Source organism: Fusarium verticillioides, chromosome 7 (assembly GCF_000149555.1).
Source record: "Fusarium verticillioides 7600 chromosome 7, whole genome shotgun sequence".
Classification (NCBI taxonomy): domain Eukaryota; kingdom Fungi; phylum Ascomycota; class Sordariomycetes; order Hypocreales; family Nectriaceae; genus Fusarium; species Fusarium verticillioides.
Genome location: NC_031681.1, coordinates 562,341 through 582,466, shown reverse-complemented (window position 1 = coordinate 582,466; position 20,126 = coordinate 562,341). Strand labels below are relative to the sequence as shown.

General features: G+C 47.0%; 10 protein-coding genes across 13 annotated transcripts; 5 read left to right on the top strand and 5 right to left on the bottom strand.

The window, feature by feature from the left end:
• Nucleotides 1-283: 283 nt before the first annotated feature.
• FVEG_06717 (hypothetical protein) lies at nt 284-1,477 on the top strand (the record flags this gene model as incomplete). Its single annotated transcript, XM_018895120.1, has 2 exons — nt 284-1,069; nt 1,178-1,477. 2 exons carry the CDS (start codon nt 284-286, stop codon nt 1,475-1,477), a joined length of 1,086 nt encoding a protein of 361 aa, XP_018752332.1.
• Nucleotides 1,478-1,816: 339 nt separating this feature from the next.
• Nucleotides 1,817-2,827, bottom strand: FVEG_15928 (hypothetical protein; the record flags this gene model as incomplete). Its single annotated transcript, XM_018905160.1, has 1 exon — nt 1,817-2,827. One exon carries the CDS (start codon nt 2,825-2,827, stop codon nt 1,817-1,819), a length of 1,011 nt encoding a protein of 336 aa, XP_018752331.1.
• Nucleotides 2,828-3,185: 358 nt separating this feature from the next.
• Nucleotides 3,186-5,217, bottom strand: FVEG_06716 (amino-acid permease inda1). 2 transcript variants are annotated; one of them, XM_018895118.1, is made up of 3 exons: nt 4,883-5,217; nt 3,659-4,837; nt 3,186-3,610 (listed from the first exon to the last, which is right to left on the bottom strand). In XM_018895118.1, the coding sequence occupies exons 1-3, from the start codon at nt 5,174-5,176 to the stop codon at nt 3,350-3,352; spliced, it is 1,734 nt and encodes a 577-aa protein (XP_018752329.1). In that variant the 5' UTR covers nt 5,177-5,217; the 3' UTR covers nt 3,186-3,349. The 2 variants fall into 2 exon arrangements, with proteins under 2 accessions (XP_018752329.1, XP_018752330.1); XM_018895119.1 differs by having other exon boundaries at nt 3,659-5,217.
• A 2,893-nt stretch (nt 5,218-8,110) lies between these two features.
• Nucleotides 8,111-8,530, top strand: FVEG_06715 (hypothetical protein; the record flags this gene model as incomplete). The annotated part of the gene is made up of 1 exon (XM_018895117.1): nt 8,111-8,530. One exon carries the CDS (start codon nt 8,111-8,113, stop codon nt 8,420-8,422), a length of 312 nt encoding a protein of 103 aa, XP_018752328.1. The 3' UTR covers nt 8,423-8,530.
• An 872-nt stretch (nt 8,531-9,402) lies between these two features.
• FVEG_06714 (thioredoxin) lies at nt 9,403-11,253 on the top strand. 3 transcript variants are annotated; one of them, XM_018895116.1, is made up of 5 exons: nt 9,403-9,616; nt 9,667-9,771; nt 9,826-10,513; nt 10,567-10,790; nt 10,840-11,253. In XM_018895116.1, the coding sequence occupies exons 1-3, from the start codon at nt 9,594-9,596 to the stop codon at nt 10,013-10,015; spliced, it is 318 nt and encodes a 105-aa protein (XP_018752327.1). In that variant the 5' UTR covers nt 9,403-9,593; the 3' UTR covers nt 10,016-10,513; nt 10,567-10,790; nt 10,840-11,253. The 3 variants fall into 3 exon arrangements, with proteins under 3 accessions (XP_018752327.1, XP_018752326.1, XP_018752325.1); XM_018895115.1 differs by having other exon boundaries at nt 9,826-10,790; XM_018895114.1 differs by having other exon boundaries at nt 9,826-11,253.
• A 264-nt stretch (nt 11,254-11,517) lies between these two features.
• Nucleotides 11,518-13,191, bottom strand: FVEG_06713 (hypothetical protein; the record flags this gene model as incomplete). The annotated part of the gene is made up of 5 exons (XM_018895113.1): nt 11,518-11,643; nt 11,694-12,014; nt 12,072-12,305; nt 12,354-12,683; nt 12,733-13,191. The coding sequence occupies 5 exons, from the start codon at nt 13,189-13,191 to the stop codon at nt 11,518-11,520; spliced, it is 1,470 nt and encodes a 489-aa protein (XP_018752324.1).
• Nucleotides 13,192-13,659: 468 nt separating this feature from the next.
• Nucleotides 13,660-15,121, top strand: FVEG_06712 (hypothetical protein). Its single transcript, XM_018895112.1, has one exon. It carries the CDS (start codon nt 13,828-13,830, stop codon nt 14,959-14,961), a length of 1,134 nt encoding a protein of 377 aa, XP_018752323.1. The 5' UTR covers nt 13,660-13,827; the 3' UTR covers nt 14,962-15,121.
• A 768-nt stretch (nt 15,122-15,889) lies between these two features.
• FVEG_06711 (hypothetical protein) lies at nt 15,890-16,718 on the top strand (the record flags this gene model as incomplete). The annotated part of the gene is made up of 2 exons (XM_018895111.1): nt 15,890-15,893; nt 15,964-16,718. 2 exons carry the CDS (start codon nt 15,890-15,892, stop codon nt 16,716-16,718), a joined length of 759 nt encoding a protein of 252 aa, XP_018752322.1.
• Nucleotides 16,719-16,889: 171 nt separating this feature from the next.
• On the bottom strand, nt 16,890-18,005 carry FVEG_06710 (hypothetical protein; the record flags this gene model as incomplete). The annotated part of the gene is made up of 1 exon (XM_018895110.1): nt 16,890-18,005. The coding sequence occupies one exon, from the start codon at nt 18,003-18,005 to the stop codon at nt 16,890-16,892; it is 1,116 nt and encodes a 371-aa protein (XP_018752321.1).
• A 1,071-nt stretch (nt 18,006-19,076) lies between these two features.
• Nucleotides 19,077-20,093, bottom strand: FVEG_06709 (hypothetical protein; the record flags this gene model as incomplete). Its single annotated transcript, XM_018895109.1, has 2 exons — nt 19,077-19,911; nt 20,080-20,093. The coding sequence occupies 2 exons, from the start codon at nt 20,091-20,093 to the stop codon at nt 19,077-19,079; spliced, it is 849 nt and encodes a 282-aa protein (XP_018752320.1).
• Nucleotides 20,094-20,126: the final 33 nt, after the last annotated feature.

The window sequence follows — 20,126 nt, the reverse complement described above, 5'->3', positions numbered from 1 at the left end:
GTCTCTTCATCACTTAAGATAACGCCCCAAGTTAGGTTCTCGCCTGCCTTACACTTGGCAACTTACCTACCTTCCTTGGACATGCACTCTATGGACTTGCAACTTCCTTCCATCAAGTGCCTTCCCTCATAACCAAGTTACCTATACTTGGTAAGGTACCTTAAGGTAAGGTAGGCACTCATGAAAGGGCATCCCCAGAGCCAATTTGTACTCTCAAAACTTGTACTCTTCATCCATCATCATCATAATCCATCAAGACTATACCGTATCATATCAAAACACCATGTGCGAGTTTAACGATGAGGATATATCATACGATCCCAACCCTTTCAGCACCGTACCTCCCCCCTCAGGACCTCCAAGATCTTCAGGATCTTCAGGATCTTCAGGTTCCTCAGAATCTTCAGAACCACAAGACTCCATCACCGCCAACCCTCTCCCAGAGCGATTTTGGGAGGCGGAGGCTGGTCCTAGACCAGAACATGGCGATTCTCAGAAACGCAAGCGTGCCAAAGGAGAACCAGAAGAACTTGAGAATAGTCCCCCGGCCAAACGTCTTCAGCCTGAGCAACACTCTATTACAACTCCTGTCAAGACACCCTTAGCTAGAGAGGCGCGCTCAGACAGCAGTTCACCTCTTCAATCATGGGATCCGGATTTAGACATGCCAGGGCCTTCGGCCCGTACAGAACGCCCTTCAACTCCACCACGGTATCCGAGTCCATCATTCCGACCTACGCCTAGGCCCGTACGCGACATATCCAAATCGACGCACACTCGAATTTCACAGCAGAGCACTGAAGAGCAGGATCTGCCGCCGGGCATCGAGCACGGACAAGACGAGCAAGGCATTCCGAACCAAGGCGTTTCTGGTCCTTCACGTGAGCCAAAAAATGTCCCGATCCCTCTGGACCCCCTTGAACAATATGGGAGAGCTCTCCTCCTCACTCTGGAAAAGGTTCCCGAAAAGGATCGTGAGCAGCTGGTTCAGCTAGTGCCAGCTAGGCTCCGAGGACAGGGAAGCTGCAAGGCCGATCGTGTCTGTTTATACCGCAGCGCAGCAGTCAATGTGCTCCATGGGGACCATAAGCGATACTTGATCAGGATAAAATGGCCCCAGGTTTCTTCGGGCGGAGGAGCTGACCCAAACGCAAACATATACCATATCAGGTGCTAGGATTCAATGATGAAGATGGATATAGCAGCACTCTTGTCAAAGAAGCTGTTCCCAAAGATGGTTGGAAACTTCCATCAGGTTGGGCTCATGGCGAGACAGTGGCTCAAATACTCGGGCTATGTCAATCCAAACAAAATGTTCCAGATCCTTGAGGAAGAAATCAAGCCTACTAAGAAGCAGGGCAGTGAGCTCGCTGAACTTTGGAGACGCGCATGTGACCGAAAACTGCGGCATGTAACGGACACCGACAGACCCTGTGGTCTTTCGGAAATTCTCGACATGGGAGACACTTATATATGAGAGGGATGGAGGAGTGGTTTGATACGAAGTAGTTGTAGCAGACTTATGAGGTTATTTGCAAGAAGACTTCGACTTCGACTTACCAATTAACGTGATGAAGCAGACTTGTTCAAAAGACACTAAACTCGACTGAGTCTATGCTAAACTTGACTAAGCCTGGTTGTCGTTGACAAACGAGATACTAAGTTTTCTCTTGTCCTCTCAATGGTTTGTATACTAGATCCTAGCGGCGTGAGCAGCACGTAAGATCCAGCAACTCTCACGCTGAGGAATGAGATATCCAAAACGGCCTATCATATTCAATTATGCGTATCCTCTATAGTTACAGGTATATTGTTATCAACAGCGTCCACAGCGCTTACAAAAGTCCCCCCTTTCCCGCTCCCTCTTCATCTTTGCCATTCTCTTTGCAGCTCTGTCTTTTTTCTTTTGTTTCTTCAGCTCTCTAGCCAGCATCATTCGAATCTCAGAGTCGTCAGAGCTTGTGGTGCTTGATTCGGCGTATACGCTGTCTTGTCTTTGTAAGGGTACTTGTTGGGGGAGGGGATGTACTGGGAATTGGGCATGTACTGGATTGTGAGGATATGTCGGGGCTTGATTGAGTGTTGGGAGATGGGCATAACCTGGTGCCGGGCCTAGGACAGGAGGCTGAGGGTGAGCTGGAGCCTGAGATTGTACTGGACCTGGGTTGTTTAGTGGTACTGGATTGTATCCCTGAGGTCCGGCTGGTGGTACAGAAGCATGGCGAAGCCCTGGAATATGATCTGCTATATTGTTTTGTTGTGGCGCATGACTCTGCTGATGAACTTGCGGCTGAACATATGGGATCCGTGATTCAGGGGATTCTGAAGCTCCCATTAGCCCGACGTTCCTTTGTTGCATGAACATTTCCTGTTCTACAAGTCTTTGTTGTTCCTGGACTTCTGCCGCCCCCTGTTGCCCCAATCCTATCCTAACCTCCTCTGTCTGCATAGCGATGACCCTCTTAATATTAACGCTAGTCTCAGTAATCGTACTGCTAACTTCCGCTTTTCTTACAGCGATGACCTCGTCATATTCTATGTTCTTCAGCTGCATAAGAAGTTCAGAGCTCTCAGTCAAACTTTTCACGATTTCATTGACGAGTTCCGCTTTGGCAAGGATTACTTTTAGCTTTTCTTTTGCGTTGGCGTCTTGTGGAATAGGGAGGTCCATGGTGCTCAAGTTGCGGAAGAAGTCGAGCTGGATGTTTAGTGCGCGATGGGCTTGGTCGGTTAGGAAGGGGAATGTGTCGACTAGTGAGTCGAAGGGGAAGTCAGCTTGTGACCGTGAACCTGGGCCTGAGCCTGGGCTGTTCGGGTCAATGTCCATATTAGCTTGCTTTCAAAGCTCTATGAGATTTCTGAATGTTGTTGGAGTGTGATTTCGCTGAACGGCTCAGATAATTTCGGGTCGTCTCAGTCTCGTTCAATTGTAGGAAAGGTCTTGCGCAAAAGCCATGGGCAGATTAGGCAGATATATCTAGCTTTAGAAGGCATTGATTCAGAAGTGTGAGCAAACATGATGGTGTGAACAGTTTGCTGTGTTTATGAACAAATGACACTTTCGTGCGAGGCGCGTGATGAGTTAAGGTGGACTATCATCCACACAACAAAGAGACCGGATCAGAGTAATGAGAGTGAACACAGCAAAACGGACAAACGGACAATTGACTCCCGGTAAATCGATAACCCAGACTAGGGGATATTGTATGTCTTGGATAATTGCTCCAATATTTACAAGGTTTCAAAAATGGGGATGAAAACCGGAATCTCTATGACAAAATATTCTCATAGTCATAAACTCTAAACTCTAAACTTTATATCCATGTCTATATCCATCGGACGTTTCAAACTAGAACAAAGTATACCTCAATCGCTTCCACCAGGGAAACGTAGCAAGCTCTGCCCTCCAAGCATTGATAGCCTCCCAATCATGTTCACGGCGGCCCGTATCAATATCAATCTTCTCAATACTGATCCAGCTTGTCCTCTTCCAGAGATATCCTCCAGCCCAGAAAGCTAGCACAATAGGGAGTCCAAGATACTGCATAAAGAAGTCTTCAACAGTACCCATTCCCGACTCGCCAACCGGGGCGACGATGGCCACGTAGAACTGTGAAGTGTGAGCTGATGTTCTGAAGAATGAAGATTTGAGACTCACCTGAGCAATGAGAATGACAACAACAAATATTAAACCCAGCCATGATCCCCAAACGCCGCCAATAGCCTTGAACGGGATTTCGTCGAGTGTATGTCCGTTATACTTCCACGCCGCTCTAAATCGAATATGCGCAAGACAGATCGATCCCCAGCAAACAAGCATAGCTAGTCCTGATAAGGCCAAAAGCCAGTCGAAAATAACAGGACCAGCTGCATCAAGGTTCAAAAACGCAAGACATCCAAAAGCAATGATGAATCCAACAGACGGCAGAGGTCGACCCGCTCGATCAACCCAAGTAAATATCTTTGGCGCAAAACCCTGCTGTGCGAGCGCAAGAAGTGTGCGTGATCCGCCGTATACGGATGCGATGCCGAGAGATAAGACTGATGAGAGGATAACGGCGTTCATGTAGTGATCGAGACCCTTGAGACCGGAATACTTTCCGACAAGGACGAATGGCGAAGCTGCGCTGTTGGAGTAAGAGCTCGAGCTGAGAAGATTTGGATCATTGCAGCTGATCAGCAATCCAACGAACAACAGCGCAACAATGTAAAACAAGCAGATTCTCCAAAAGACCTGCTTGATAGCCGCAGGAACCGAAGCAGTAGGATTTCGAGACTCAGCTGCTGCCAAACCCACGAGTTCCGAACCCGCAAAAGAAAACGCAGCAGTTACGAAAACAGAGCAAAATCCTTTAAATCCGTTCTTGAAAGCACCAGGATCATGCCACAGCTTAAAACCCTGATACGTATCATAGCTCCCACTCGACGGACCCCCACCACAAACCAACACCAGCGCGATGATCATAAAGATAGAAATGGACGTGAGTTTGAAGCACGCAGCCCAGAATTCCTCCTCAGCGTATCCCAGCGTGCCGAACATGTTGAGGATGGTGATAGCAGCGAGAAACACGGCGATCCAGACTCCGGGAGAAATGTCAGGGGACCAGTACTGAATCGTAATAGCGCAGACTGTAAGTTCGAGAGGAAGTGTAGCAGCCCATTGAAGAGTGTAATTCCAGGCCATGGCAAAACCAAAAGATGGGTCGATGAAACGTGCTGCATATGTGTAGAAACCACCAGAGATGGGATACATAACTGCTAGTTCACCCATTGCGTACACAACGTTAAAGACCATGACTCCAACGAGGAAGAAGTCAATGAACAACGTAGCAGGGCCCTGGAACCATTAGTCAGTGTTCGATTGAGTGAAGGGCTCACTTACACCTTTACTCAACGCCGAACCAGATCCAACAAAGAACCCAGCACCGATCGATCCTCCAATAGCAACCATCTGGAGATGTCTCGGCTTCATCTTGCGATCCAATTCCACAAGCCCAAGTCCATAATGCTTCCTCGTAAACGATTTAGCGTTCAACCCTGTTCTCGTCATGAAATCATCCTGCTCATATTCTTCACCTGTTGCAGTGAAGCTTTCCTTCGTAGGGGCGTTTTCATCAGCCATGACGCCTTTTTCTCCAACGACGGGAGAATCGGATATGACTTTTTCAACAGCCATGATGACCAAATTCAAGGAATTACCTAAAAGAAAGAAGAGAGTGAGGAAGAGAGAAGAAAAAAAGTTCTTGCTAAATGGCCCCATTATAAAAAAGATGAGAGGGCTCCATAGTAACAACGCTATTAGGCCCACACATGGCATGGTCATGACTCTGGATGCAAAATTTTCATTAAATCGTGGGAGGACTCTCCACGATCTGAGGGGGGAGTATGAGTTACTACTCCAGATATTGAATTGGTTATTTACGTAAATCTCCATGGGGAAGTGGTTTGTATTGATAATGAGGGCATCTACTCCAAAAGATTTGGAGGTCTAGTGACTCCACATTGAAAAGTTGGAGAAAACTGTATACAAAACTGTAATACAGACAGTCGAATCTATCGAGATAAGTAAAGAGAACATACTATGTGTGCAGTGTCTATCAAAGGCATCTTTGATTCACCAGAAACAGAAACAGAGATCTTTTACAGACATTCGATGAGTAAAGCCGAGTGGTTCGACTAATTCGCCACTGTCTAAACCGAGGTCAAACTCTTACAACCAGAAGCCGATATCCAGATTTTCGTTTATCAAAAGCCTCATGCAACTTGATCAACGAATTGATTCGGCGATCAATCAAGATCTATCTCATTACGTTACTCCCAAGTCTAATAAGCCCACTCTCTATATCTTCAAGCCAGAAATATCCCTGTCTCTATAACGTAAAAGAGTTGCGGCTCAGCGGATCGGGGTGGAGACGGGATCGGAGCCGATGGACGGCCACTTATTCCCGAGTTGCCTCCGTTACCCGCTAGTGTATGATTGCTACCGTTATATAAACACCGTATGATTGACTCTTTAGTAAATTGTTCTAGAAATGGTCTCTATTGTAAAACATCACTAGTTCTTACTTCCTTGCATTGCGGCGTTACTGGCAAGACGATATGTGCTGTCGAGTTGAAGGAATAGCGCGGTCGTTGCCCTGTACCGCGTCAACTTCCTAACGGAGAGAAATGGCCTACGCAAGATAGATGTGAATGAATTCCTATTGGAGCTGTAACCATTGAGTCAGAAGAAGCTCGCCATTTCATATGCTCCAAGAATCAGTCACTACGCTGTCCTATCTGCAGGACCCTGAAGGGCAATTTCTGATCCAGCTCAATAGGCACTCCCCACCACAGTGACTGGCTAGGTTTGACAAGCGGCCTGGCCTTTCTGGTCCCTAAAGTCACTGTAATTTTTATGATTGCCGCGGAACCTTGATAATTTCCCTTTTGTCTAAGAGACTTGTGCTGGCCCGGCGCTGAAAGTTGTTCTTGATATAATTTGACATTTTCAGGGCAGAGGGACTGTTGGGCGGATGGTATTTACGTTGATGCCACAGCTCTGACGACTTGCAATGTTGGCAAAGTATCAAAGGACAATTTGGAGGCCTAGTAGGAGCCGAGAAATGGTTCTGCAAAGGAGATAACAGGTAATAAGTTTGGTTGGACCAACTTTCAGGACTCCAAGACATCAGGTTGGTAGTATTGACGAGCAAGGCGCTGGCCACCGGGTGACGGTCCACAAGAGTCTTCTCGGGATCCTCAGGAGGCTCGTCGTGATCCAGCCAATCTTGTGAAAGTGCATGTCGTGAAAGCCAATCTATCCAAATTATGGGGACAGAGAAACCTAATACAGAGTTGAAAGTGGGCAAAGTGAAGGGTACATAATATCCTTCAACCACCACGCGTTCAGGCTATTAAACTCTTTCCTATAGAGCATAAATTGAGTCAGCGTGGAGTAGACTTTGTGTGTAACATGAGACAGCGGATGCCATCACTTGTGCAAAGGTGGAACATCTGAATCTCTGGGTTGGTCTGTTCATCGAGAAAGTTGAAGTCTTTCTATAGATTTACTGAGCTTCTTACTATGGAGTTGGTTCGTCCTATGGAAGTAGTTCATTGTACAGATTGAAGCAGTATTTCTGTAGCGTGGTCAACGCAGATGCTTTGCCACAAGGGGGGCCGGGACCATGAGCTATCCATTCATGGCCAAGCAAGAGGACAAACTGGCCTATCAAGAGAATGCCGAGTTCGGTTATCTGAACCTCCCAAGATTTAGATGTATATACAATGTCGGAGATCGAAGGGAACGAACATGGAATTAGTTATCCTGCTTATGCTGGCATAATATTCATAACATGCGTGAACTCAACTTCCTAAACTAATTCCAGGCCATTCTTAACTTAGATGTATGTCTTCGAGGGACAATTCCGATTGGAGCGCGTCCCTCAATCACAGCAAGCGAGTACACATGGCCTGATGAGTGGTACAGACCTGTATCGCGAGTCATGACCTCTAGTTGATGGGGATATTCGGATCATCGGCCAACTCCCCAAGCGAGAAAATGCGGAACCGGTCACATATCAGTATATGCAGAACCTTATTTTGACCGCTAGTATTTAAGCTCGCGAGTTTTATGGGGTTTTCTGCGAATAGACGAGTGCAGAGTTTTCGGCAGTTGTAGAAGTAGTTCGACCCCTGATTCGCCAAGAAACTAAGCTCCGATTTACTAATCATAAACGTATGAAACTATGTGTGATTGTAGGAAATTGAGACTTGGCGATGTTTCTTGGCATCACTGTGAGAAGTTGAAGGATCAGGATACCTCGTATTCTTCCCATGAGACTCTGGAGTCCTGGCAGGTCAGGAGTAGTTACGGCGGTTGAAAATTACCGGAGATGATGAGATCGATGATTTATGGAGTTGAGCACTGAGAAGAGGAATTATTAAGCTCTGAACTTAGGTATAAATAGGTGTCGAGGTCTCTTCAAGTAGAGAGCCATCACTCACAACTCTCAATATCACAATCATCAAGCCACCGCCTCCAAAACCAACAATCAAGGTACATACCCAATCCTCAGAGCCTTCAGCAAAAGCCTAACTCCCCCAGAACGCAATACTCTCCATCGAAATGAAGGTCTCAATCCTCGGTCTCTTCACCCTCTCGGCATTCGCTTCCGCGTGCGCCAGGTACGAAAGCTGCCATTGCTACGACAGCAACGGCGTTCCCAACAACGGCGCCACTCAAGCCGTGTGCGACCACTACAAGGGCGGAATGGAGCCCAACACGCGAGAATACGGCGCGAATACTCAGTACAAGCAGTGCAACGTCAAGACCTTTGGTGGTGGTGCCTCGAGCTTTGATAACTGTGACTGGAGGGGTAGATGCCAGGGCGCTGGTGCGACTGGTGCTGATTCATCTTGCTGGAATAAGTTTCCTTAGGGGTCGTGTGAGAGAGGGAGGCTTGAGTCGTTGTATGGAGTTCCAATGATTGGTTTAAGCTCGGCCGACTGTAAGCGGGTTTTAATGTTTATACTACAAGTTTATGATCATAACTGCGAAATTCTATATGTTTCTCAGAATTCCTCTGATCGACAATCCGGATCATGGTATAAACTCCGCCAGCCTGATACTTTTGGGTGAGTTGAAGTAACGGCGACATACGAGAGTCATGAGCATGTAGGATTGATCAGTAAACAGAACGGCATATGCTTCAGCTTTGATGAGTAATCACTCAAACCGGGTATCGCCAATAGGAGCTTGTAAGCCGTCTTACTGATACTGGCCAGGCATCAGACAATTATCTCGCAATCCTCCGAGAAGGCCTGTTGAGGCCACTCAAGCTGACAACGAATGAGAGATCCATACCACGGTCGATGAGGCTTACCTCGTGATTTGTTAGCATGCTGAGATAATGTTATGCATGTGAGACACGGCATGCCCAGTGACGTGATAAGGGCTTAGCATGATAGAATCGATACATCCTGCACATCAACTGAGCCGCCTATGTGTAGGGGTTTAGTTGAAAGTCTGAACCCCAGATAAGAACACATCCAAGCTAAGGTTGGTACGCACATTATTCTATACACCGACTGGCAATGAGCAACACTCTTATAGTCTGGATTAGCAATCTTGCTCAGTAAACAGCTGACTGATGAAACTCGAAACCCTCCGCCTAGACTCCGCAGGGCCCACGCTAAAGATCTTAGATAAACTTTCCGCCACTACCTAGCCGATCAGCTGCAAAATAGCTCCAAATTAAGACGTCATAACTAAATGCCTCAACATTTCAATCAATCGTCGTGTCAATTGGTCTCCCTAGCAATTCGGCTGCGGGGAACTCGCTGATGTTGCTCTGCAAATCTGACCACGTCGGGACGCCACAATAATCAGAAGAGGAAAATGATTCGTCTAGTTTTGAAAAATGTCTCTGAATCCAAGGCAACGGAGACACGGAATATGCACGACTAGCCAAGCCTCGATTGAGCCAATCAGACTATGACGCGTCCTGACGTGAGGGGAACATTGGCACAGTATATAATGCCTGTAAACCTCGAGGTTCTCAGACCCTTGAAGCCCCATATCCAGCCAACATCATTGAAAATATCTCAAAATGACAGTCCACGAAGTCAAGAAGTAGGCTACATAATCCCACTATGGTCGTAAGCAAGCTAAATATTATACAGCCTCGCCGAGTTCAGGGATACCCTTGAGAAAAACACAGTAGTCCTCGCAGACTTCTGGGCCCCATGGTGCGGACCATGCCGATTCATCAGCCCCGTCGTGGAGAAGTAAGTCCCGCCACAAAAGTGCATATATACAACTTAGCTTACTCCTTACACCAGGATGTCAGAAACCACTGACTCTATCCACTTTATCAAGGTCAACGTTGACGAGGCTGAGGATGTGTCTCAAGAGTACGGCATCCGAGCGATGCCTACCTTTATCCTCTTCAAGGACGGTGACAAGGCTGATGAGGTTGTGGGAGCGGACCCTTCCAAGTTGGAGAAGCTTGTCAACGAGTACAAGAGCTAGATGTCCACTGGGAATTCGACCATGGGCGGAGGGGCATGTTTATGCCTAGACTTGAGTGGATATTGGAGAGTTTGTACCTCAGCAACACAAAGGTCCTGCGCTTCATGAAATGTTATTTCCCTACTCATTTCAGTCTTGGTGAAGTCGTTCCAACCACGGATGCACATGTGCGAAGGGACATCAAATGCCGAGAACTCTGGTGATGCTCGGGCTCTTGTACTACCACAGTGAGCACTTGGGATAGTCGGCCAATATCTGCCGAGGTGTTGCAATCGTGGATCAAACGGAACTCTGTATAAGCTGTGGTATAGCCATGGCGTATCCCTGCAAGACAAGCAGTTACACACGTCCCCAGCCTCGAACTATATAACCGCCTGTGATCCATCTTCTGAAACCCCACCAAGCTAATCGGACAAGTCATCGAAAAAGTTCTGCCATCAAGACTTTTATTGCATTTATTCTTTAGAGAGTCAAGATGGTAGTGCATGAGATTCATTCGTTAGCACGACCCCATCCTCCCTTGTAACCCCCATTTATTAAGACAAACACAGCCATGAAGAGTTCAAAGAAGCTCTTGAAAACCACTCTAGGTTCTCTCTGCTGGAATAAGCTCACAGCCACAAATCTCAACTATAAATAACACTTCAAGCCCACAACTTAGACATCAATACCGTGATGACTGACCAATAACTCTTGAAAACCACTCACTGGTCTTTGTTGAGTTTTGGGCTACCTGGGTCGGCCCCTGCCGTGTCATCAAACCCACGATTGACAGGTAAGCCACCCCGTCTTTCGAGCACATTCTTATTTACATGATGCAACAGACTGTCAAAGAATGCCGAGAATGAACACGTGTTCTTCTGCTCGGTCGATATAGACAATGTGTCCGAGGTCTCTGAAGATCAGGGCATTAGAGTAACGCCAACATTGATGGTTTTCGAGGACGGGGTCAAGCAGCATGAGGTTATCGGGGCCCATCCACCGGCTATTCATGCGATGCTGCAGAAGGTTTCTAAGAAGGAGTCGGAGACTTGAGTGCTGTCTTCTATGAGGGAAGGACTTGATGGAAGGATATTTACATCTGGGATTCCTTTTGTTGGATTGTAGTAAGCTTAGCTACTCATCCGTTATGATAATGGCACAGCCTCTAATAGCTACGAAGCATAAAGAAGTGAGAGAACATACTTTGAATTTCAAAGAAATGTATTGAAACAAAGGGATTAAAGAGTCCTCAAACCTTTTACTAATTTACTCAAATCTCTTCACCCCTTGGATCAAGTTCTTAAGTTTTCATTCCAGCTCGGGGACTTTCTCAACGCATTTCAAAATGGAAAACAGCTTGCACTTGTCTGTTGCCCTGAACACTGGCCTTATCCCTTGGGTTCTCGCCATGAGGCAGGGTCAAATTTCAGTTGATGTACCATTGGTGGAGCATACCTATTTACACTACAGGTTTGGAGCTTCTTGGACCAAATAGAGATACAGTGTTTGCAATACCGAGACTACCCCTGTTCATGGACTGTCTCCGTGACCCTCAGTACCAGCCTTTCGTCGTGGAATACCATATAGCTCTCCGACTTCATCGCCACTCCAGGCTCAACGAGCTGAAAATCAAAGACCCGAAGAAGCTAGCAACGTGTCAGTAAACTCTAGCCACAGCAGAAATTCGGACACATACCTCAAAGATAACTTTGTTCAGCTCCATAAACGCTATAGGCTTTCCAGCGCACATCCACCGCCCATACCCAAAGACAATCTCAACATCCCGCTTCATCTGAGCACTAGTCTCTTTATCGACTTCAAGGTATCTCTCGGGTCGGAAGACTTCAGGATCAGGGCCGAAGAGCGCTTCGGAGCGTAACAAGGCAGAAGCGTTGATGCCGATTGACGTGCCAGGTGGGATGTATTTTCCATGCATCGTTTCTCCACCGGCTGGGACGTCTTTGAAGAACATGCCTGTTGTAGCTGGACGGATTCGGATGCCCTCGTAGATTACTCCCTTTGAACAATATTAGCGTGCTCACGCAAATAAAGTTGGGTCCAAGGGTGGACTCACCTGGAGATAAGGTAATTGTCGAGAGTCGACATCTGTGATTGGGCTCGAAGCTCGACCTTGGGATATTGCTTCCGCCATCTCTTGTTTAAGGCGCTGATATATGTGAGGCGAAGCAATAACGTAGAGAAGAATAACCCGCATCACAGAGGCAGTAGTCTCTGATCCTGCTAAAAACATGAACAGAGATTCAGCCTGACACTCCTCTAGTCTCAAACCATGTCTCTTAAATGAGCCCTTTGACAAGTTAGCATATAATTTCGGCACGCCTAAGTAATGACTCACCAGCATATCGCGCTGATCATCGGCTTCAGGAGCATATCGGTCACGAACAATGGTATTGGCGACTTTCATTAGCGGGCCAATTCCCTTGGTGTCATTCTCAGTGGGCCCAAACAGCTTCAGAAACATGGGCGAAAATATTAAATTCCTCAGCCATGGAATATCTGTCGCAAGCGTCATGATCAATATATGCTCATTGAGCGCTTTGACGATCCCGTGGAAATCAGAGTCAGCTTTGAGATACCCGAATTCTCGACCAAGTGATAGATTCGATATAACATCTAGTGTAAAAAGATGTGATACTCTGGTTCCCTCCCATCGGACGAAAATCTCCTTGGGTAGAGATGTATTTCTCCTTGATTAGCTGAATTAAATTACCAACCTGTCTGTTGACTACGGCTTCGAGACTGGGAGCGTCGCGTCCGCTGTAAGCAGGAGATAGCTTCGACTTGAGGCGATCGTGTTGGGCTGGGTCTGTTATCTGGAACATGGGGTCGTGATATGGATTGAATTTGCCGCCGAGATACCAGTTTCCTTTGGTATATGTATTCTTAGTGCTGGAGACTCTTCGAACCAAGTCTGGGTCATCGACCAGGACCTCGTTTGGACCGACTCTGACGATGGGTCCATAGCGTCGATTGAGATTGACCAAGTGATCATGCTGTGTTCCGGTGATGGTGATATAAGCTACCCATAAATATGAAAATTTGCCGGCAAAAGGACCCGGGATATGCCGAAGACGATACCAAGAGACAATAGAGGAGACAATTAACCAGGTAAAGAGACTAGCAATAAAGTACGGAAGCCATACAAGGCCCCTTTCGAGGAATGGTGAAGCCATACTGATCTGCTCAAGGTCTAAACAACAACAAACAAACAGAACTAGTCGGGATTATGAAAAAAAAAAATAACTTCATCTTAATCCCATTTTGCTTTTGCTATCGGGCATGTGAGATGGCTGGCTTGGCCATCGCAGCTGGAAAAGAAAAAGACATGATTGGTAAATTTACGACAACTGTGTAACCCCAATCACAGACATGCAGCATGATTACGTGGTTTTCCTTGGTTTAAAGGCCTCAAACAAGCCACGAGGCATGTAAGATGATATTAATGCCTTGGAAAAAGGAAGGAGATTTCCAGATACGGCGTTTGTTTGTCTTTAATGATTGGTGGACGATGTTGAGGATTGCTTAAAGTGCATCGTCGGGTTACCTAAAATGGAGGACTTGATCAACCAATCAGAATAGCTCGGATGGACCTTGAGATCTATCGCACGTTATCAGAGATTTTGATCACTCAATAACGATCACTTCCTTTTCAAGAAGATTGCTTTACATAACTGGGTTGTTTCCATAATTTATGCAGCATTACCCTCTTGGAGCCGAAGCACATCATATCTGAACTTCGGGCTCAAGAAGAACGTCCGGCAAAGGCGGGGTTGATACGACGTTGAGATATAGAGACATATAAATTCAACATGTCCGACGGTCGCCATGTCTCTCAAAATGAGGATAGAAAGCCTCAAGCGTCCAATATGAGCGTCGCAAACTCCAATGTCGTCGTGATCGGTGGCGGTATCGTGGGTGCCTCGATCGCTTGGCATCTCTCCTCCGAGACAAACGTGACCATCATCGCGGAAGATATCGGAGGAGTAGCTACTCCCAACTCATTCGCTTGGCTTAACGCTGCTTCGTCGGATAAGAAGTTTTACTACGACTTTCGACTTCGGTCTCTCGAGCATTGGAGGGAGATTGAGAAAGCTGTTGAGAACTTACCTATCCATTGGGGAGGTACTACGAGCTGGGATAAACCGCCTGAAGAACTTGAGGAGGAGCAAAAGAACCTGACTGCCTGGGGGTATGATGTTATCCGTGTTGATAAGACGGAGATATCGAAGAGAGAACCCCATATTGAAGAGACGAAGCTTCCGGAATGGGGTCTTGGTTATGATCAGGAGGGAGCTCTGGAACCTGAAAACGCGGCTGAGTTACTGATCAACCTCGCAAAAGATAACGGCGCCAAAGTCCTCGAGACCAAAGTAGCAGGGCTCACTAAGAAGAACGGTCACATTAGTGGTGTTACTCTCTCATCCGGAGAAACCATTCCAGCAGACCATGTCGTCGTAGCCGCAGGTCTAGGAAGCGTCTCCCTCCTCGCATCGCAAAACATCCCCCTCCCACTGAAAAGCACAGCTGGTCTTCTCGTCAACACAAAACCCACCCCGAAAAAGCTTATCAACGGCGTAATAAACGCTCCCGAATTACACATCCGTCAAACCCTCGAAGGAGCCTTGCTTTTCGGCTCAAGCTACGCGGGTGGAGACCTAGGCGACGATCCCGAAAAGACAGCACGTGAACTCTTCACCAAGCTTCAGACGTCAGTTGTAGGTGGCGATGAGCTTGAGTTCAGTCACTATACTATTGGCCATAGAGTATTGCCTGAAGATGGACTGCCGATTCTTGGAGAGACGGGACTGGATGGACTTAGTGTTGCTGTGATGCATTCTGGGGTTACGAATGGAGCTCTTGTGGGGCAGTTGTTGAGCAGGCAGATACTCACTGGGGAGACGGATCCTATACTGGAGAATTTCCAACTCAGTCGTTTTGCATGAAGCCTTGTCACAGAAGTTACATTATCTTGAGATGACGACGATCATACTTTGGAGTGTCCTTCCGTTGTTGTTTCGGTCATGTCCTCTACTTAGTCTCGATGCGACCTGAATCAATATTTGCGGTTCTTTCTCTCCACTGTAGCCATAAATCCATGTCAAGTGTTACCTTCCTTTTGATCGGCTGGGATCTTTGCAGCTCTGCAAAAAGAGAAGGTTCTGGCTGCACCAAGAGCAAGGCCTCAGGGAGCAAAAAAATATCAGATCTTAATACGAGGTGTTGAAATAAACTTAAGTAAAGGGTATCCTGAACTTATCCTAATGCATATTAACTTATTTCATCTTTTTATTATTTAGGATCAAGATGCCAAGATTTATTTCCTCCTCTAGCCAGGATCGTGGCTTCCAATAATGAAGATTGCTCCTTCTTACTGAAGCAGCAGACTGACCTCTCCCCTTCTTATTTCAGTTGCACTGGCTTGACAAACTTCACTCTTCTTCTTCACCATCATAATCATCATCATCACACACTCTTCATCACCACACACTCTTCATCATCATCACCAGCACCCCACACATACCAACATTTCCATCATGGCTCAGCCAATGTAAGTTATCGAACCACTCGAGAGCTTCCTGCTGACAGACCCTCTGCATGAAGAGAAAACTGGGTCCCAACATATGTTAACGAGAGTCATATCAAACTGGGTATTGAACATTGTTTTGACGGCAAGATTCCATCCGCAGGCGATACCCTGTGGGTCGAGGTTCTGCATACCTTTCCTGACACCACATCGCCTGTGAAGCTCGTCCGATTCAACAATCAGGGAATCACTGAAATAGCAGTGCTGAAGCTTTACGACCGGACTCACCCTGGGCGTCTTCGCAAGTTCGCAGCCCCTTCGTTGCTAGCAGAGAGGGAATATCGGTCATGGGTGCGTCATGGGAGCATGCGCGACTTTATTCCAACGTTGCAGCAAGCCTAGAAGACTTATGACCCTCAAGACGCGATTGATTACGTCTCTTACGATCGTGAGAATGCCGATTTCCCGTATTTTGTCCGGGAAAGATTCGAAGCGGGTGTCTGGTTCGAGTTCGACCGGCGCCACAAGACCGAGTCAAGGGCATACGCGCAGCTCCAAAGTATACAGGGCACAAAGATACCACGTCTTTACGCAAATGTACGAATTCCACTATCCTTTATCGACAGAGGATGGAAGGCAAACCCGGAAGAGGAAGAGTTCCTATGTGTTCCTGGCATTCTTCTGCAATACTACGATTGCCGAAAACTCAGTGAACTCCGACTTCCCGGAATGGTCCACGTAGAATCCGGTGAGCTGCGCGTCATGTGGGCTGGCCTGGCTCAACGAACCGTCGATGCGATTCATGAGATAAACAGGTTCGGCATTGTTCTCAGAAGCTACAATAACAATGCTATATTCAGGATAGAGAATGGCAACGACGAGCCATATATCATCGATTTCGCTGAGGCTCTGTTCAAAGAGGATTTGATCGAGGCTTGGATCAAGGCACTTCGTGAAAGAAGGGGCTTATTAGCGGCGACAGAATACCCCCCTTGGCAGAGGGAGGTCGGATATTGGGAAATGGTGAAGGTTTACAGGAACCCTCAATCAATTGCTGAAGCCTTCTTTATTCAATTCTCGAAATGTGCGCTTCCTGATTATCCGACCATTATTAAGGGAATCACGCTGCAGGCGCTGGGCGGGGCATCTCAAAACACTCAGACTTCGGGCGAATGAGAGGATGAAGCTGTATCGAGTATGGAAGCAGGTGTTGAAGCCTTCAAGGCTCTTAAGGCACTTACCTGATGTACAGGGTGCGATCCCCTTTGCAGTCACAGTCAGTAGACGTATTTCTTTCAACAAGGGTATTGCGGACAACCATTGTTTGTCGAATAGACTATTATCTTTTTAATTTCCGCTGTAGTCTACGAAGCCTGCTGACAGCCCATCCCGACTAATCATGTAGCCGAACCGCTTTGGCTGCCTAAGAACCAGTGGCGGCATGTCTTTGTTATTCTCAATCCTCACAAACTGATCCTGTTCCCTGCCCCAGAGGTCTTTGCCTTCTCTAACTGCAGCAGTGATCTTATCTTTATCTCTATATTCTTCACGATTCATCCACCGATGAGAAAAGCTCGCCATCTTGTTGAGAAATTGATCTGTAGTCGGAAAACAGCTGCTGCAATGCCATCCTGCGTTACTTAGCACGCCCCTCTCGAGGAAGCGTAACGGACGGAAGCCTCCATCTCCATTGCGAAGATTGGTGGGTTTGAGGGTTTGGTGTCCTTGGTAGTAGGTTGCTTGGGAGTGTTGCCACTCCGGACCGGCGTGCAGGAATTGGAATGAGTAGTAGTAGAATTTGGAGGAGAGTGTTAGCCGGCGGGGGAAGTTGCAGTATTGGAGGATGAGGAGGGTTTGTGGACGGGGTATTTCATCGACGTCGGCTACGACTAGAACATCTCCTTTGTTGGGTGCTCTTGGCCCGTCGAGATGGAGCATGACTTGGTCAAAGGGGGCATCTCGCTGAAGGTCTTCGTAGTCCCAGGGACGATGCGGATCGAAGGATGATGGGAAGGTTAGTTCGTGATACATTACCTTGTCATGATAGCGACGGAATCTGTCCCAGTTGTCTTTGAGGATAAGGGGTTTCGAATTGGCTTGAAATGTTTTGGCTGACTCGGCGATGATGAAGTAGTCGACGTAGTCGTATAATGCATCGAGGCGTATCTCGAGAAAATCCAGCTCGTCGTTTATCATGAGCATATCGTAGATCTTTCGTTCGCGTGAGGGACTTTTGGGAACAAAAGCTGAGTAGCCATGGGCAGAACAGAGATCGTGCGTAGCCTTAAAGGCATAGAGCTCTGAAGTCTTCCAGTCATGATCAAGAGTCGGGCTCAGAAGGTCTATCGACTGCAGCGACTCGGCAAATACAGCATAAGAGCCCTGAAGGGTTCGGAGAGCCCACCAAAGCAAGGAACAAATGCCAATGACCAGAATGCCTCTAGGCAAAGCCTTCGGTACCATATTGACCTGGCTTGAATTGCCAAAGGACAAAGTGTACCCGGAGCAAATTAGGACTGACATGACCCTTTCCTGTTACCCATTCTGACTAAGGACTGTTGGTCGCACATGGAAGTCAGCATCGATGGTTACATGTGATATCCTGCAGCCAACAACATCTGATTACTGTGATACGAGCAGGACATTGTTATCTTGAGGGAGTTTTGATTAGTTAGTAAGCCGAGCCACGTTAATGGGAGTGTTGCATTACAGCAAACCATCTATAGAATTATTCACTATAAACTTTAAGCTATAAACTCCTGCAATTATAGTGCTTTTCTAAAGCATATATCATTACAATTGCCCTCTATCAGATTCTAATAGATAAGCGCTCGGCAACCCCCTCTTCCGCCATCCCTACAAAGAATTATACTCTTACGGGCCGCAGGTAACCTAAACAGCGACAGGGCTGATATCCCTGCTAATATACATACGTACAACTGGCTCAGTCCAGGATTATGCATAAGAAAAAGGTCCTGCACCGGTGCAATCGGCGATCGGCCGTCTCGTAAAGTTCCTGTGTCAGACACCCTTGGGGTACTTTGCCCTGTGCTTCAACACCAGCAGCCGGGCCTCACTTGATAGTCTGACTGAATCCTCATACAGGGTGTCATAACTAGAAGTCATGATTCGCGATACAGGTCTGTGCCACAATTCCTCGCAACTCAACTTCATCCTCTCTAGGGGAGGAAATAAAACCTGGGATCTTAAACCTAGGTAACTAATAAAAAGACTTAGGCAACTTAGTACAAACTTAGAGTGGGTTTATGATACCTTTTATAGAGTTTATCTCATCACTCTAAACATAAGTCTCGTGTTTCCTTGCTCCCAGAGGCCTCTCAATCACCTAAAGTACGGATGCTTTGCTAATTAAACCCACCAGTCCTGCAGCTGCAGACTGCATTCGTCCATCAAGGCCTGATAATCATAAACCTGTATCGCTCCCAACTCGTCTATGTCTATGCCTCTCTCATCAAGGTCCCTGGCGAAGCTCTCAGCCAATGACCCAGGGACGCCGATCTCCTTCGCCTTTTTCTAATACGCGAGTTTCAGACGGGCGTGGAGGTCTTCTGTGGCCAGCAAGTCACTTGGTAGAAGCCGCGTAATCTCAATCTCGTACAAGTCGTCACAAAATACAGCCTTGGCGAAATCGACGATAAAGGGTTTATGACTTTCGACTAGCATTTGGTCATCATTGTCGTCCTTGTCATTCATTATGACGTTGTTGGTGCATTTTTCGACAAGAACGCCCGATGCATTGATAGCATTGATCGAATCGATGGTGCTTTGTATCGCTGCCTTTAGAGTGTATGGGGCAAAGCTGGGTTTAGGCCACTTTCCGAGCTTGGGGCCAGGAATGTATTCTAAAAGGAGGCCATGGACACAATAGAATTCGTCCCATTGTTCGTCGCCGTCTTCTTGAGGTCGGTCGTAAATGGTAGGATACGGAATTCGGATATGTGCGAGGAGGCGCGGTATCTTACTGCCTTGCAAGGGTTCGAGCTGTTTGTATGCCTTTAACTCGGTCTTAAAGTGCTTATTATTTTCGTACCAGGTAGCGGCTTCAAATCTTGCCACGCGATCAGCCTCGGAACCGCCATAAATTTGGGTGTCAAGAAAGTCGCTTGCACAGGGTCTGACGGGCGCAGTTTTGTAGATATGTTCCAAGGCGGAGCGAAAAACGGTCATTTTCCCTTGACGCACGAATGAAAGATAGGCATTATCTGCTTCGAACGGAGCGGCTGTGGTTGTGCTATTGACTTCACGAATGCTTCTAGCGTAACGCCGGTCGTAAAGCTTAAGAACTCCATGTTGTTTTGTGGATTTTTCACCGTTGTAGAAAGTGACATGCATCACATGCGATTCGGTGCTAGGCAAGTTATTGAGAACAGAGATTATGAGGAATTTCCGTGTGGGATGAAATGTATTGTGGAAACCTTCCACCAAATGTACTTTTGGTTTATTGCCGACCACGTACGGAAAGGGGGCTATTCTTCGATCTGTTAGCGGGAAACCACTAGGTGATTCGATAACTTACGTTAACGGATCCATGATTGAATTATGATGTTGAGGCTGAGGTTGATG